The sequence below is a fragment of the Protopterus annectens genome, chromosome 7.part1 (genome assembly GCF_019279795.1).
Source record: "Protopterus annectens isolate FY-2018-M chromosome 7.part1, PAN1.0, whole genome shotgun sequence".
NCBI lineage: Eukaryota > Metazoa > Chordata > Ceratodontiformes > Protopteridae > Protopterus > Protopterus annectens.
The window spans coordinates 374,284,474-374,301,458 of NC_056740.1; the positions used below are offsets into that span (position 1 = coordinate 374,284,474).

The window sequence follows — 16,985 nt, forward strand, 5'->3', positions numbered from 1 at the left end:
ACAGGACATGTGTTGCACTCTTTCTTACAGCTGTCACGGGGTTTGTAGTTGTGGACAAGATACTTTAGCAGGCAGGACTCTTCCTTTAACTCTATAATGCTCAAGTGTATAGTGATTTACTAAAATTCCACTATATCTCAGTTGTACAGTTTTAAGTGGGATTGTACAAGGTAGCAGCAGCACTGTACGCCATGCTGACAGCAGTCAGAGTGGCAGTTGTTTTAATGAAGTCAGAGAGCACCACAATCTATGATCACCTGCCGATGTGCAATAAGCTAGCCATATATGTTGCTACAAGGCATGCACATAATTTAGCATGAAGCTTGTGACCTGTATGCTGATATATACAACACATAGGTTCATAGGTTCATACTAGGCTATCTGCTCGAGGGCATTTACAAGCCTAGCCCATCGTTTTGTGGCTTACGCCACCCCTTTAGTATGGGGAACTATACCCATTATTTTGCTGTGCCTCTGTCGAGCAGTGACACTGAGGTAATCCCTGGGGTATATCTGCGATCTCCCATCCATTGGTCAAGATTTCTCTTGAACAAGGCCAGCGAGGTGCTCTGCCTCACATGTACCGGGATTTTGTTCCACAGCATAGGGAGTCTTTGGGTGATGAATCTATCCCTCCAGCACGTCCTATTAATAGCCATGTCGAGGTTTAAGTCTCCCGCCCTTGTGGCTCTGATGGATCTAGATTTTTTGAGGTGAAGCATATTCATCAAATCTGGGTTTGACATGGCCTTGTATGTTAGGCAAAGGTCACCTCTGAGCAAGCGGTGGCGACTGAATAGAGCTGGAGTTCTTTCAGTCGGGCAGCATAGGACAGATTTTGAGACCCTTTATCCTTTTGGTGAGGAACTTTTGTGGCCTCTCCAGCTGCTGCAAGTGTCGGGTCAGATACATCCCGAATGGGGCATTGTACTCAATCATTGGTCTGATGAGTGATGAGTAAAGGAGACTATGACCTCCCTTGATCTAGATGAGAATCCCTTCATGATAAGGTGGGCAATGTAGAAGGTCTTCCTAACTACTTTAGCTACATGGGTGTAGAATGACAGACTACTATCAACCTGGGTCCCCAGGTCCCTGATAACTTCTTCTGTGCTCAGTGGATTGCCACCTATTTGGTAGCTAGGGGTAACCTTGTTTTTCCCAAAGGGTATGACTATGCATTTTTGGCATTTAACTTCAGGCTGTGGCTCTGGCACCAGTTATCCGTTTCTGTGAGACCCTTCTGAAGGATATCTGTGTCAGATGTGTTTTCTACTATGGCCCAGTTTGCAGTCATCTGCAAACTTTGTCAGCCATAACCCTCCTGTGTTTGCTTGTACTTGGAAAAGTAGATGCCAAACAAGAGTGGGCCCAGGACTGAGCCCTGTGGGACACCACTTGTGACAGGCTTTGAGTCTGACATGGCGCCAGCAACTCTGACCCTGTGGGTTCTGTCACTCAGCCAGTTTGCAACCCATCTTGTGATGTATGGGTTAACATTTAAGCTGATGAGTTTTTCAATGATACCCGAGTGGGGTATTGTATCGAAGGCCTTAGCCAGATCGAGGTAGGCTGTATGGACTGCCTTTCCCTCGTCAATGGCTTTGGTGACTGTTTGAAGAAGTCAACCAAGTTTAAAAGGCATGATCTGCCTTTGACAAAGCCAAACTGGGTTGGATCCAAAGTCTGCAAATTCCCTATGTCTTTATTTATGAGGTCCATTATGATCCTCTCCATGGCTTTGCAGATAAGGCTTGTCAAGCTAATGAGCAGCTAATTTCCAGGGTCGTGGGAGGCACCGCCTTTGTGAAGTGGGACCACAGTTGGAGTCGCCACTCCTGGAGTGCGTATCCAGAGGTAAGACTTTGATTAAACAGCTGTCCTAGCTGTGGGTTTAATTCCTCATTGAGTTCGTGGAGCACACAGCCGGGGACACCATCAGGTCCCATGGATGCTGTGTTGTTTGCTTTGGAGAGAGCAGTTCTCACTTGGGCGCTGGAAATGTTTGGGGGCTGCAATCGTTTGGTATAGATATCTCTCCTTTTGGGGGGAGAAGTTTGCACTGAACCGGTCAGCCAGTATGTTGGCAATGTCTGTAGGATCAGTAATCTTCACATCATTTTGAACTAGTTCTGAGCATATCTGGGAGTTTCCTCCTAGGTTTCTAACATAGCTAAAGAAGGCCTTATGATTGTCTTTTGAGTCTTTAGCTATTTTTCTCTCGAAATTTGCTTTGGATGATTTTATGAGAGCTCTTAGTTTTTTACTTATAGTGATCAAGGGTGTCTTACCTTTTAAGGATTTTGCTCTATCTTGTAGTAGCTTCCTCCTTTTATTGTAGAGTTTGTTTATGGCTGGATGCTTGCCTTTGGTACTAAGAGTCTTTGTTTTGTTTGGGATTGCCTTATCCATGCAGTCCTGCAGGTGCTGGTAGAAGGTGTGTGTAAATGATTCAGCGGCTTGAGTACTGTTTTCCGCCGGCTCGGGGGCCTTAAAGGAGACCACACTAGTCTTTAGAAATGTGAAGTCGGCTTTTGAGAAGTTCTTTACTGTGGTCTTTTTTATTTCAGGTGGGGGTGGGATGAGGACCTCCAGCGAGATTAGTTTGTGATCTGATCTCACCAGTGAGGGGTATACTTCTGGTGTTGAACATTGTGCTCCCATGTTCGTGATGATGAGATCAAGTATGTTATCTCCTCTTGTGGGGATGGTGACTAGTTGTTCCATGGCATTTGAGTTTATGAATTCCAGGAACTTTTGGGCTAGGGTGTTTGGGCTTGAGTAGTGTTCCCAGTCTATATTAGGGTAATTGAAGTCACCTAGTATGATGGTGTTTGGTGATACATTTATCCCCTCTAGTGTTTTCAGGAAGGCCATGTGAGGTTCCCGAGTTTGTGAGGGTGGCCTGTAACATGCTACAATTTGCAGAGCAGTCTTGCCTATGGTTAATTGCACCTGGATGGTCTCCGATGCATCGTGCGTTGCCACCAGTCTTGAGGTGTGGGTGTCCTTGATGAATATGGATACCCCCCCCTCCTTTCTTGGTATTGTCCGGATTTTGGGTCGGGCATGATATGAGGTAAAACCTGATAGCTGGGGTGCTCTCAGGAGCCTTGAACCAGGTTTCTGTCACAGCACAGACATCGATGTTCTCCATACTGAGAAGGGCCTCGAGTGCGTGCATTTTGAGATTTAGACTTCTGGCATTGAGCAGCATTACCCTTAGTTTTTCCTTTTTGTGTTCTAGGGTGGTAGGTTTAGAATTTGAGCCTTGCCTAAAAAGGCACTATGGGGTGGCAAGAGCCTTTGCCAATATCCGGAATCAGGGGTGACAGGTGCAAGCCGTCCCTTCAGCGTGGCTTGTCCAGCATGTCATCCCAGGCAGACAGATACTGGATCCCCTTTGAATGACACCAGTGTTTAAGCCAATTGTTAAAGCTGATCATCTTATCTCTGTATTGTGGCATCACTCTTGGTGAAGGTAGGATACTGCTCAAGGTCAGGGTCATACCTGCCTGGGCTACATAATCAGAGAGCTCCTCAATGTCTCTTTTCATGTAGTCCAAGGAGGTACGTCTCAGGTCGTTTACACCAGCGTGGACAATGACCGAGTCATATTTGTACTTGCTGTTGAGAGACCTGAGTGCTTGTGTTATGTGGTGGATTCTAGCGCCCGACAGGCAGCTTACTGTGACCTTCTCCTTACTCAGTCTGGTGAGGGGGACGTCAGTGTGTCTGACTATGGAGTCACCAATGACTAGTGTGTCTGGCATTGTGTTTGGCCTTAAGGGCTGTGACTGTTTGACACTCTGACTGTGAGGTCTATGTGTTGCAGGTGTTGTGTTCTGAGGTGGTGGTTGTTTGGGTGTCTGCTTTGGTGGCCTCTGCTGTTTTGGTAGATTTTTGATCAGAGCCTCCGAGTATGTCTTTGTGTGTTTATGTGTATGATTTGAGGTTGCAATGGTGCTATGTGAGACTGGGTCTATAGTGTGTGTGGTAACCTTCTCCTCCTGACTGGTCTTGCCAGTCCTGTGTTGAGAGAGCTCAGCCTCCAGTTTGGCCGTATAGTTACATCTCTCGCATGTATTTGTGTTTTGTGGGAGGAGGAGAGGGTTGTCTGTGTACATGAGGCAATTGTAACATTGCCTCAGTATTCCCAGGTTCACCAGCTGAGCAGGAGAGGACACTAGCAACTGATCCCTCGACATGCTAGAAGGATAGACAAAAACTTTAAAAAAGATTCAGGGGGACGTGGGTGACCGAGAAATGGGGGGTTACCTTTTTGGGGTACTATCTATGACAAGAGTGCCGTATCAAGGTAATAAGTACTGTAGGAGCAAGTGCTAGGTTTAACAGATAGAGAATAGTCTACTTGGAGTCAAGTGGAGATGATCTTTTTAGTTATAGGATACGCTGATTAGATCAGTAGTATAGTTCGAGGAAGGTAGTTTTAAGGGAAAATTTGAAGAGTGGACTTTAGGTAGCCCGAATAGTTTAAACCTGCCTAACCGGTGCTGCCCTAGTGTGCAACAGTGACAGCTCAGCTACCGCGTTTTATACCAGGGGGCTGGAAAAAGCTAGAAACTGGCCCAAAACGACCAATAAACTACTAATTACTGGCTGAAACCTCACAAAACTGGACAAAAGGCAGCTCAATGCTTCCCACTCCCACTGGTAAGCAAGGTAACTTCCTCTCCCCCAAATAAGGCAAGGAAACAGTACACAGGAACTACGACCAAAGCCCAGGAATCAGCAACTCTGAAACTGGACTAAACTAGTAAAGCAGGAAAAACAAGAGATATTTTTTTCTTTTTTTTTCTTTTTTTTTTTTTTTTCTTTCAGGCAGAAACAGGTACAGCAAACACTTATAAATGCTATGAATCAGCTACTACAGCTTACACAGAAGAATTTGCTACAAATACAGTCAAATAGTAACAAACAAGGATTCCAAGTGCAATATTAAGTTAAATGCAGTAAAAACAGCTTCAATGTAACAGAAAGGCAGGCGAAATACAGTCGCTAGGTATTCAGATGTGGAAAGCAACAAAAAATATACTTAGTATCAAGAAAAGTCGCTTGTTCAGCTCTCTGCAGCCTGGATTACTCTGCTGGCCCACGTGGAGTCTGTGCTGAGTAGGTACAAGCTGAAAAATTTATACCAGGGGGCTGGAAAAAGCTAGAAACTGGCCCAAAACGACCAATAAACGACCAATAAACTACTACTACATGTATGCTCAGAGTACCAGAGTGTATCACACCACTGTGACAGATGATTCACAAATGTGTGTATGCACACGTGGCTCTACCATATTGCTCCTTGAGTAGACCTACAGTGTCACGGCTGCCTCAGCAAGTGATAATAGCAAGCCTCCTTCATGACGTGACTGAGAAATCATGATTTTCCAGTTCTTTCTGCATATGGACTAAAAAACAGTCTTTTTAAGATGATGTATGCTTGATATGAACTGGGCAAAGTGTCGAATCATACCACTGCTACAGGGAGTAGTGATATCATTGTTAAGATAACTCAAGGCAATGTTACTCTGCCCTGCTCTGAAAACAGGAGGCAGCGGTGTTTCCAGTGAGCCAGGGATGTACTTGTAGTATACACTGTGTTGTGCATGTATGCTTAACTGTAAATGCATTGTTTTGCAGCTGCAAAGGATAGTCACCTTAACATGGTTGGGTGATGCAGAAGGAAGGAGCACCTTTCCAGGCTGCAAGGTGTGTTATGTACATGAAGCCAGTGCACTGTACAACTGCCGCTGTGAGTGAGTGAGTGAGTGAGTGAGTGAGTGAGTGAGTGAGTGAGTGAGTGTGTGTGTCTATTTTCCCATTGTGTCTTCATTCTGCAGGTTCAGTTGTGGAAGAGGGGGAGAGGCCATGCTCACCTTGGACCCTGAAAACTGCTGTTTACGGTGCTGGGTCACCAGTGCTCACCAACTCTGCCTCCCAGGAGGAGCACATAGTCTTCCTCCTGAAAAGGGGCCCGTGTGTCTGTCCCTCATGGTCGAATGATGACTTCTATTCTGAAAGTTGACTAGACGGATCTCTTCTGGTATTTCAGCATCAGTCATGAAGGATTGTTACTGCCAATATGTGCCAACAGCAGTATGTCTACCATAGTAACATGGGCAGCCTTCTGACATGACCAGCAAGCCCTGCCCATCAAGCAACCTGAAAAGCAACTGTCCCACAACATCAGCTACCCACGAGTTATGTTTGTTCCACTCAGAGCTGGCCTATTATCCAACAATGCCTACAGCCCACCCTATCCCCTTTACAGTGTGTTCCATTCTCTTGTGTCACTTCCCATTCCTTTTTCATTTTTTCATCACTCCCCAACCATTTTCCACCTTTTGTATGCATGTCCATCTACTGTCCTCCCCATCTTTTGTGGGTATTCTACTTTTTTCTGTGCTGCACATTAGTCTGTATTGCCCTTGTTACCTACCCTTCTCCCTCTTTCCTATTCAAGGCCATTCCTCACTACTTTCCTCACCTACACTTCTTTTGCAAAAAGTACAATAGGGGCTCTATCCTCTCTAACAAAAACTTTGCATTTCCTTCCCTACCACTATTCATACCTTATGGTTACCTTTCCTTGTTTACCTCTGACTGCTGTTCCCCCTTAGTACTTTTCTATTCATCCCACTGTCTCCCCGTTCCTATGATGAGCAGGGTTGCTACTTTGTTGTGCAAATCTGCATTAGTGCACTTACTGGTGACTCTGCTCAGCTGTGCTGCCCTTCTTTTGGCAGCCTGTTACTAGCAGCAGCTGTACGTTGTTACATAAAGGTTCACGCTAACTTGGGACAGATGGTCTGCCTTAGCTCTAACATCCTTCATGTCAGCCATATTTGGCTACTGCCATATGGTAACACAGTGTTTGTTCCATTACCAGTGTGGACTTTTGATTAGCATGCCAGTGCTACTCCTTGTCTGCTATGTCTATAACTTTCCATTGCTTTGCTCTGTGACCTCCTCAGGTAAAGCATGAGGCTTCTGTTAAGCACATTACTTGTTGCAAGCCTGCATGCAGTACAAACAGCATTAAAGTTATGCAAAAGAGAAATGACAAAACCAGAGTAATAAACACTGGCAGCATTAATTGATCAATATGTTAGCTACTTAATGCATTCCTTTCATTATCAGTTATTTGCGTCACCACAAATTTATCTTATTTATTATAAACAAAATATTATTTTTGCAATCTGAAATTAAGTTAACTTCAAACAAAACAATACTATTTTAAAGTCTGACCAATGTTCTTAATTAAATCTGCAGATACTTTTGTTCACTGCCAGCCTTTCGTGCATTAAAAAAGGCAGGTTTACAAAGTAACATACAGTTTTTACATTAAGTCTGGGGTTGAGATCCAAATGCTACAAGGCTGTACAACTTACCAGCCTGAATTCTTCATGGCATCGAGGAGGAGTTTTGCATATGGGCCTGCAAATACAAAAGAAGCCAGGCTCAAGGAGAAAGTAAAAAAGGGTATTAACAACTGGTAAACTTAAAAATATATATCAAGAGAGACAGAAGTAAACAATACACTGTTTTTTACCAAAGTCGGCAGTGTTACTCATTTCTGCCTGGGAGTTTTTAATGGGTACACAAATTACAGCATAAAATTATACTTTAACTGTATCACCTTAAAACTAGGTCATCTATCAGCAAATATAAATGTTAGAATCTGCTCTGGTTTTACACATTTCAGCCTGGAAATGTCAATGTTTTCTCGTTGGTACTCTCTCACCATAAAATACATTATAAAATTATTTTTTCTTCTTTGTATCTTGTATCACTAATAGAATCTACTTAAAGTAGAATACAGCACATATGCACTTGCCATATCAGTTAATATGGGAAAAAAAATATTCTACTGTTCAACTGATAGTATTTTTCTCTATCATCCCCAGCAGGATTGCAATTCTGATATTTTTCTACCTCCTGCAGTTACAGAAGGGTACTTCATATACCAGTGTGCATATTACATAATTTTGTGTTAAGCTAGCAGGATGTTCTATGCCCTCTGCTTCAAATGAGGAAGCACAATCAGAAAGACGACAAAAATATCTCACATTTGCCCCACTTGTAGGAAAATCCATCCATAGATGGTCGTCCAGACAGATAAGAATAAAAGGAAAGCAATAAGTACTCATTGCTTCTTCTTCCAGATTAGGTATACAAGATATAGTCAAGTTTGTTTAACTGATTCCTGTGTTTCATCATAACATACAAAATAAATAGGTTCACAGGTTTACATTAAGCTAACGACCACCAGGGTGTTTAAAAGCCTAGCCATGCAACCCAATGTAGTTTTGTCCCCGACTACTTTGGATGCCTATATGGTGGGGTATGTTAGTAAGGAAGTAGCTGAGATTTATGTGGAAGTGGAGTATATTAGTTGGGGATTAATTTACTTACTGTTGACTTCTGTCAAAATGCATTAAAGCTTCCCTGACTGAAAATCAAAGCCAGGCCATGGCGGTGAGAGCTCCAAATCCTAACCACCAGACCACCAGGGAAAAAAATATGTCCATGGCAGAAGGGTATAACAGTGAGAGTAAAGAAACTTCTCCTTACTCTTAAGGATGTTCAGTCATGCAGTCAGTACATTTGCAGGTGCAGGAGATATTACAGGTAAATACTTTGTGTGTGTTTGCTCATATTCACTTTCAATTCAGCGCCACACACTCTTTTACTGATTAACTGTAGATCCAATAAGCTAACATACATTCTGCTATGCAAGATAAAGGATCTCTGAAGTGACTACCTACTGGGATGAATCCAAAACAATGGAAGTCAACACTCTGTGGTAGGCTAGAGTCAGAGCTCATGATGCTAGGTCTTTAGGCAGAAGTGTCAAAGGAGGCCCAACTTCTGGAATTAAGATCCAAACAATAATGCACGATTATGGTATACAAAGTATCTACTGCAAATATGTCTGCAATTAAAGCATTCTTTGCAATAAATATTGGAAGCAGCTATGCCTGTGGGGATGGCTTTTAACAGCTGCATTTTCTAATGATCACACAGTTTTATAATGTATTAGTTAACTGGGTAAATCCACTGGATGCAAGGGGAATGGAAGCACTGTTGCACATTAGGTAAATGGAATGGAAGCACTGTTGCACATTAGGTAAATGGAATGGAAGCACTGTTGCACATTAGGTAAATGGAATGGAAGCACTGTTGCACATTAGGTAAATGGAATGGAAGCACTGTTGCACATTAGGTAAATGGAATGGAAGCACTGTTGCACATTAGGTAAATGGAGATGGAAGGAATCAAACTCTGTATCCCTGTCTGCATGAAGCAGCTCAGAACTTTAATCCTCTGAACTAAATGCCAGAATGAGCAAAAGAAACCAGAATGTCTGTTTTCCTGGACTCATGTACACTATTCAATTAAATTTTGAACTGAATGTGCACCATCTAGAGTACGAAAGACTCTCCTCTACCAAGGAAAAAGATGGGAGATGAACGCTTCAAATACTTTGCAGAAGCCATTTTCATGAGAGAAAGTGTGGAATGGTGCTAAAAGAATCCTCAAACCTTGGGAAAGGCCAAGCAGAAGTGCAGACAAGGGTCTGCATTTCAGAAATCCTTTGAGCAGTCAAAGGTGACAGACACCAGGAAAATTATTTCCCAGCAGTTTAAATGGGATACAACAAGTCAGTCAATCATGAAGTTCAAGTCCAAAAGTGAAGAATCATCCCCTGAAGGAATTGCTTATCCTCTAGCAACAAGTCAGCCCTGCTCTCCATGATGTGATGAGCAAAAATATCAGCAACAAGCAGCCTGACTGCACAATAGTACCAACCAAGCCACATGTGTGACTGACATGGGTGAATAAGACAGTACAGTCTACTACTCCACCCAAACAGAGAAACTCTTCTACTTGGAATATATTTGATGAATGGAATTTGTGGCAGATTTAGTCACCTATTAAATTCCTGCATGCAGGCCAAATAAGACCAAAGGATCTAAAGCAGAGAATATGCCTTGAGGTAGGGCTGGTTGCAGCCCAACTGATGGATATTCCAAACGCTTGCAAAAGGATCATTTCCTGAAGCAAACACACTGTTTCAGCTACCATGAGTCAATGGAAATGCTATTCTTCTCCTCTGGACTCTACTATGAAATGCAAATTAAGTAGTACAGGCTGAAAGGCAGGAGACTTTGTCTGCCACATGATACAGAACACATCCACCATCAACTCACCTTTGCCCTGTCAAACAGAGTTGAACAGGGAGGGACTGCATAGGATGCTCCACTCTATGAAGGCTGGGACCCAACAGAATTCCCATATCCAGACTGCCAAGAAAATGTCCAAGCTACCAATAAGGGAGACCAGGAAACCACCAATGTACATTGACCTTCTGTGAGATGAACCTATGCGCGTGCACAGACACACACACTTTCTCTCTCTCTGTACAGGGAACATGAGTGCATACTGATTTTTTAGTTCAAGTACAACAAAATGTCCTGAATTTCTGACAACAGGAGGTGCACCAGATTCAGCTTCCCTTCCAAAGGCTGAAGAGCAGAAAAATGGCCCTTGGCTCCATCTGGTTTATGTAAAGTATTTTGTTCCTGTGATTATACTTTGTCTGCACAAGGAAAGAGATTCCCGAGTTCTCTAACCCATTATTCAGGCATCAGCCATCAGATCTTGTGATGGGTTCCGCTGCAGGAAGGGAAGGTCCAGGATGAGAATGCTGGGAACTGCCCACTACTCTATGATCCAGTGACAATGGTCAAACAGCAGTAGGTCTGTACTACGGTTGAGATGCATTTGCAGCCACTGTCTACTGCAGCACTCTAACCGTTATTTTTACAAGTAGAACTGTGAGGAAATCAGCCACCACAAAGTCCAAGAACTGATAAAACTTCAACCCTCTGCAGAGATTTCACCCACGCTGCTAAAGCTAAGACTTCTTGGGTCCTTTCTACAGGCGGGAAAAGAAGGTACTGAAGACTGCCTATCTTTGCCACAAAAAGGTCAATTATATCAGCTGGAACACTACAGGACTTCCCCAACATATGGTGAATCCCAGAGATGCAATCAGAAAGGATCCAAGCAATGGCTGCTACAATGGTATCTGGTAGTTAAAGCCTTAATCATCTGACAACACGTTGCTTTCTGTAGCCCAGGATACCCTGAATCTCCATTTGCTACTCTGCAACTGTGAACCAGCCACATAGCTGGACACTGCTTTGGGGGGAATTGGGTGGAGCTCCCCAATGGTCTTGCAGACAGCATGCTTAGTTGACAACAACCTTCTTCCCATTTTGTACATTGGACTGGGGTGTCAGAACAACAGTGACCATCACCTAGAGCCAATTATAACATTATCCAAGTAAGGGAATAGTTCCTTCTTCTGCACGTTCTCTGCCAAGTTGACTAACACTTGGTAAACATTCCAAGTATAAAGAAGAAAACCCTGCGAAATGAAATGAAGCACACCCATAGCAAAGTAGAGGTACTGCCTTTGCAGACTTCCAGAATGTGATGTGTCAGAAAGAAATAATCATGTCCAGTGACACAGTTCTGGCAAGCTGCCACATTACAGATCTGCTGCCCTGCTTAAACTTGCTAAAGTCCAGGATCAGAAAGAAGCAGCAGGGCCCATCTGGAATAAGTAAAAGGGCAAGAAGAACTTTTTTCACCATTTTGTAAAAGAAAAGACTCCAAGGGTCCTCTCCAAGGCAGAATTTGGACATGGTCCAAAAGCTTTGCAAAGACGGTCCAGTCTGAGAGATTCTCCTGGACAAAATGTTCTGGCATATGATCACCTCTGACCACATCTAGAACACACTGGTTCATTGTAACTGCTGTCCAGGCTGTGGCAGACTCAGGAGAACCACCCTCTCAGGGACAGCTGTGCAGGTTAGTCACAAATGCACTACTGGTAATGGGGAAAGAAATATTGTCTGATGTTTGGGGCCCCTCTCATTCTATTAGAAGGGCTTCTTCACTGAATATTACATAATTCCACAGGAATAGAAGAAACCAAGCTGGCACCATAGAGACACTCTGCGGGCACTGTAAAGCCTTTCCATGGTGATCAACCTTCTTTTTTTCTTTTGAAGATATTCAATCAAATCCTCTCAAACCTGTCCAAAGAGTACCTTACATTGAAAGAAGTATCAAAAACAGCCTGCCTCTGGCCATCCTTGAAGGAAAAGACCTGGAAACATATGCCATCTTTCACATGCATTCAGAAAGGCTTGCTTCCCTAGCCATACTAGCAGTGTCACTGAAGTTACAGCAGACTGCACAACAGATCTTTTCCAAAATCTACTTGATGCTAGAACCTCTTCTAGCACATGGTTTACATGGGAGAACTAAAATGCTGACAGTGAGACAGATACCTATGAGCCTAAAATCCACTGTGGCACCTTTGACTTCTTCTCTGGTAGCAGGGTATAAAAAGTGGTGTGGTTTCTGCACCCCTGCTGTAGCAAAGTGATCACTCAGCAGTCAGCCCAGAGATGTTTAATAAAGGCATTCAAGTTTGCTCCAGAATTAAAGAGAATATCCTTAGTCATAAGAGTACAGAGACCAGAATGCATAGGTTTCCAGGTTGTAAAATGGTATCTGGAGACAGAAAATCCCCATCCTTCCCTTCCTACATACTAGTTCAGGTGCTTCTGTGGAGAAAACTTTTAGCTATTATACAGCAGCCTTCATGATACTGAACAAACCTACAAAGTAGGTGTAATCAGAAGGGAATCTATAAGGAAAAACATTATCCTCACCTATCTCTGATGCAAGGATTCCAGTGGACAAAAGAGTTTACAATTCCTTGAAGTCCCCCTGCACTGGTGGTGGGGTCATTCACTAGCTGTGGCTCCTGAGGTGGGCAGTCTAACCTCATCTGACATGTAAGACAATGAGTGAATGTCAGACAGACCCTGGATGTCAGTTAATGGGGCCTCAACTCTTCAGGCAGTACATACAGATGACACTATGTGGTCATGAGAAGCCATCAAAAGTCTCCACAGCCTTATCCAAAGAGCTTTAGTGACTTGAAGAGTGTAGAAGTGTACACTCCAGAGTCCTAATTCAACCACTGAGCATCTGCTGGGGAAGTCTAGGGATCACATACAGTATTGGAAAAGTGGCTTCAGCAGCACAACAAGATGCACCTCCAAGGCAGCTGTCAGGATGAACTGCTTCCACTCCGCTCATCACCTGATGACGGGTAGAAGGTCAAACCTTTAATAATGGAGGGTGAGCTCATAGTTTGTAAGGGGTTAGATCAAGGACAAATTCAAGGCAAGCTGATATCTGGTTTTCTGATCCCGTATCTCCTCACATCTGCCTGTCCATTATCTTGGATCATGACAATTACCATCCTGCCTATCCCTGCACTGGTCATCCTCCACAGCAAAACTGGTTTGGGCCGTGAAATACCCTCAAAATTCCATCATCTTCTGTGAGAAGCAATGGTACCTCTGACACTTTCATGTTTTGCACCTCTTAACAAGCATTAACATAACCAGTCAAATTTTTTGATCTGACAAATGCTGGAACATCAAGAAGATTTCTGTATTTTAAGAATCAAATGTGTTAGCTTTCCAGCAATACATGTACAGACTGAAATCAGAATAGTATAAATGCTTGAAAAACCTAGGAAGTACAGGTGGCTGAGTGGAGGTAGAAAGCTCATTCACTCCAAAAGCAAGTGGTAAAGAAATTTCAGAAATTCACAGAGCTGGGCCATCAAAACTGGAAATGCACAAAAGTCAAGCTATGCAGAGGGTCTTCAGAGGCAGTCTGCCTAAAAGTACTAACTTATTTAGTTTGCTAACAGGTAAATGGACTGGTCAGAAGACAATTTTCAGTCAATACTTGGACAAAATAGCCTTTCTTACAATCCCATACAGTTGCTGTAAGTCAAGCAACTTTAAATGAACTATATCTTTGGCAGCTACTGACATAATCGTCACAAGCCACACCACATAAAACAGTTGGCCTTAAGAAAAATTCCTGTTTTTAGATCAATTATTATGGGTGATGCACCCATAGTAAACTGTTCATCTAATCACAAAACATCTAAACATTTAATCTAAAGCACATTTAATCGAATCACTTTACATCTAAAACTTCCATTACTGAAAATACTTCCTCCAAAGTATTTTTTTGCAGGGGTGGCAAGCCCTCCCCTCCTCCCCCATGTGAGGGGCTTCACCCCCAAGCTCCCCTTAATTAAACATACTAACTCCATGTTATGCTGACATAAAATATGCTTTGAAGCTTCCAGTAATATTGTAACTGCAAGTGGTAGCACCTCTGAGAAGTTATGATGGTTTAATCAAATCATTGACTACCTTCCAAAAGAACTTTCTTTTTGTACAGCAGAATTTGTGTTGTGGATGGGAAATACAATTAAAAAACAATGGACATAATGCACTGTATACTGAAGAAGTTTAATCAAAAATATGCAGTCAAATTACATATGATCAAAAGTACATAATGCAAGATCACAGTCCTGCAAAGATACACTGTAGTTTTATAAAAAAAAAAACAAAAATACATTACAGGAGCTACTGAGTTAAAGTACATTCACAACAGGGTTAAAGGAACTATGGGCATACTAACTTTACCAGATGTACCATGTAAAGAGGATTAGTCAGGATGTCCCATTAGGTTTAACTGTGGCAAAAGAAATGGGGAACTTACAAAAGCTTAAGTGAAGTCATAAAGGTCTGTTTCTCAGGTCATCTCACATTAAAACCGTGAATGCAAGGTAAACCGTTTCTTAGTACAGCCTAATAAATATTTAAGTTTAAAGAATCCAGTAGGATTATACACTCCACTACATTTGTTGTTATCCACGCAACTTGTTAACTGTTGGGAATGTTGCAAAAACTTTTGCCGACATAAGATACGCTTCAAAACTTCCAGTAATGTCACTACTGCAAGTAGTAGCATCTCTGACAAGGTCTGATGGTTTAATCAAACCTTTATTTATCTAACTTCTAAAAGAACTTCTCTATCATTTTTTAAATAGCAGAATTTGTATTGCTGATGGGAAATAAAATGAAGAAATGGACACAGCGCCCTGTGTATTGAATAAGTTTAAATCAAAAATACACAGAAACTGCAGGAATGCATGTCAAAGTCCCAAAAAACTGCAAGACATTCCAGATATGAAACACAGTGAGAGTTGCAGGCTCTAGGTCTGACTCTAAACCAGTTACAAGTGGCATCCCACAGGGCTCAGTCCTGGGACCCCTCCTGTTCAGTATATACTTCTCAGAGGTACAGGCAAGCACAGGAGGACTATGGCTGACCAAGTTTGCAGACGACTACAAACTGGGGGCCATAACTTACTCTCCGGCTGATACAAACATCCTCCAGAAGGGTCTCACTGAGATGGATACCTGGTGTCAAAATCATGGCCTCAAGCTAAATGCCAAAAAGTGCATAGTTATGCCCTTTGGAAAAAAAAAAAGTACCCGAGAACTACCACATACGTGGTAGTTCCCTAAATACAGAAAATGTAAAAAGGGATCTGGGGACCCAAGTAGATAGTAATCTCTCCTATGATAAACATATTGCCAAGGTGGTTAAAAAAATCCTTCTATGTGGCCCACCTAATCGCAAAAGGGTTCGTATCAAGAACAAAAGAGGTTATTGTGCCCCTCTACTCATCACTCATCAGACCCATCATAGAGTAGAACGCCCCATTTGGGATGTACCTTACAAGACACCTGCAACAGCACTCATCAGACCCATCATAGAGTAGAACGCCCCATTTGGGATGTACCTTACAAGACACCTGCAACAGCTGGAAAGACCACAGAAGTACCTTACCAAGAGGATTACTGGCCTCAAACAGATGCCCTATGCAGCCCGAATGAAGAAACTCCAGCTGTACTCGGTTGCATACCACTTACTCAGAGGTGATATCTGCCTGACATACAATGCAGTGTCCAACCCAGAATTGATGGACATGCTCCACCTAAAAAAAAAAACAAATCGTCTAGAGCCACATGCTCTAGGGATCTAAACCTCACCACAATGATAATTAGGATGTCAAAACACAAATAAAATCTCCCAACGAGCAAACCGACCGTTAAGGCCAAATTGCAGAAATACGTACAGAAAAAATAACAAGCCAACGGTCAGCAGCACAGCATACATAAACCCCAATACTTCTCTCCAAGCGAACAATCACAAAACGTCTTTCTCCAAAGAAAACGCGCAGTTCAGGTATAAAAAGTCTCCATTTAATCACAACATGTAAAACGGTAAGCGCTTTCACCATAAACAATATATGGCTTCCTCAGACAGTCATAAACAAATATAAAGAGATAAAGTATATATATATATATATATATATATATATATATATATATATATATATATATTCCAATCCCAAAAAACATTACAAACTAACCAATCACATAACATTTTCAAGCTGAAAAGGTTGCAGTATCGTTTCCATTTTGAAGCCTGTCTTCAGTTAAAGGTAGTTACTCGAGGTTTGAGGATATTGAAAATGCCGACATATGGCACTCAGTATCCTGAACTCCTGGCCAGTTGGCAAAAGTTTGGAGACAAGCCTCAGATATATGAGATTGATGAATACATTTTTTAAACCGGAGGAGAGACGTATTGTAGATGTGGAGAAGCAGCAGCGACAGCTGTTCAATATGTACCCAGTTGTGGAGGTTGATAAGGCTGTCTGTGGAGCTGTAGACTCTGTGAACATGTATGAGCATCGACTCTCTAACCAGAAGAGAAAGAGGTCGGATCGCAAACTCTCTGATTTTAGGCGTGGTAATGTTTTTTCTTGGCCCCGGGACCTTATTGATGGTGGCCTGGGGCCAGGATTGGCTGAGGATGGAATGTGACTGGTGCGAGATGTTAGATCCAGTGAGGATGGTACCAAGCCCTCTACGTTAACCTTGAGTGATGTTGTGAAGGAGGATGGTATGACACGCTGTGAAGGACCCCAGGGG

At 42.7% G+C, this 16,985-nt stretch overlaps 1 protein-coding gene across 1 annotated transcript in view; it reads right to left on the reverse strand.

Annotated features, from left to right (window-relative positions):
• LOC122807585 (mitochondrial inner membrane protease ATP23 homolog) overlaps positions 1 to 16,985 on the reverse strand; it is a 174,277-nt gene that overhangs the window by 72,875 nt on the left and 84,417 nt on the right. The window contains exon 3 of the mRNA XM_044078499.1: positions 7,407 to 7,452. Within this exon, the coding sequence (XP_043934434.1) occupies positions 7,407 to 7,452 (46 nt within the window). The remainder of the gene's footprint in view (positions 1 to 7,406; positions 7,453 to 16,985) is intronic.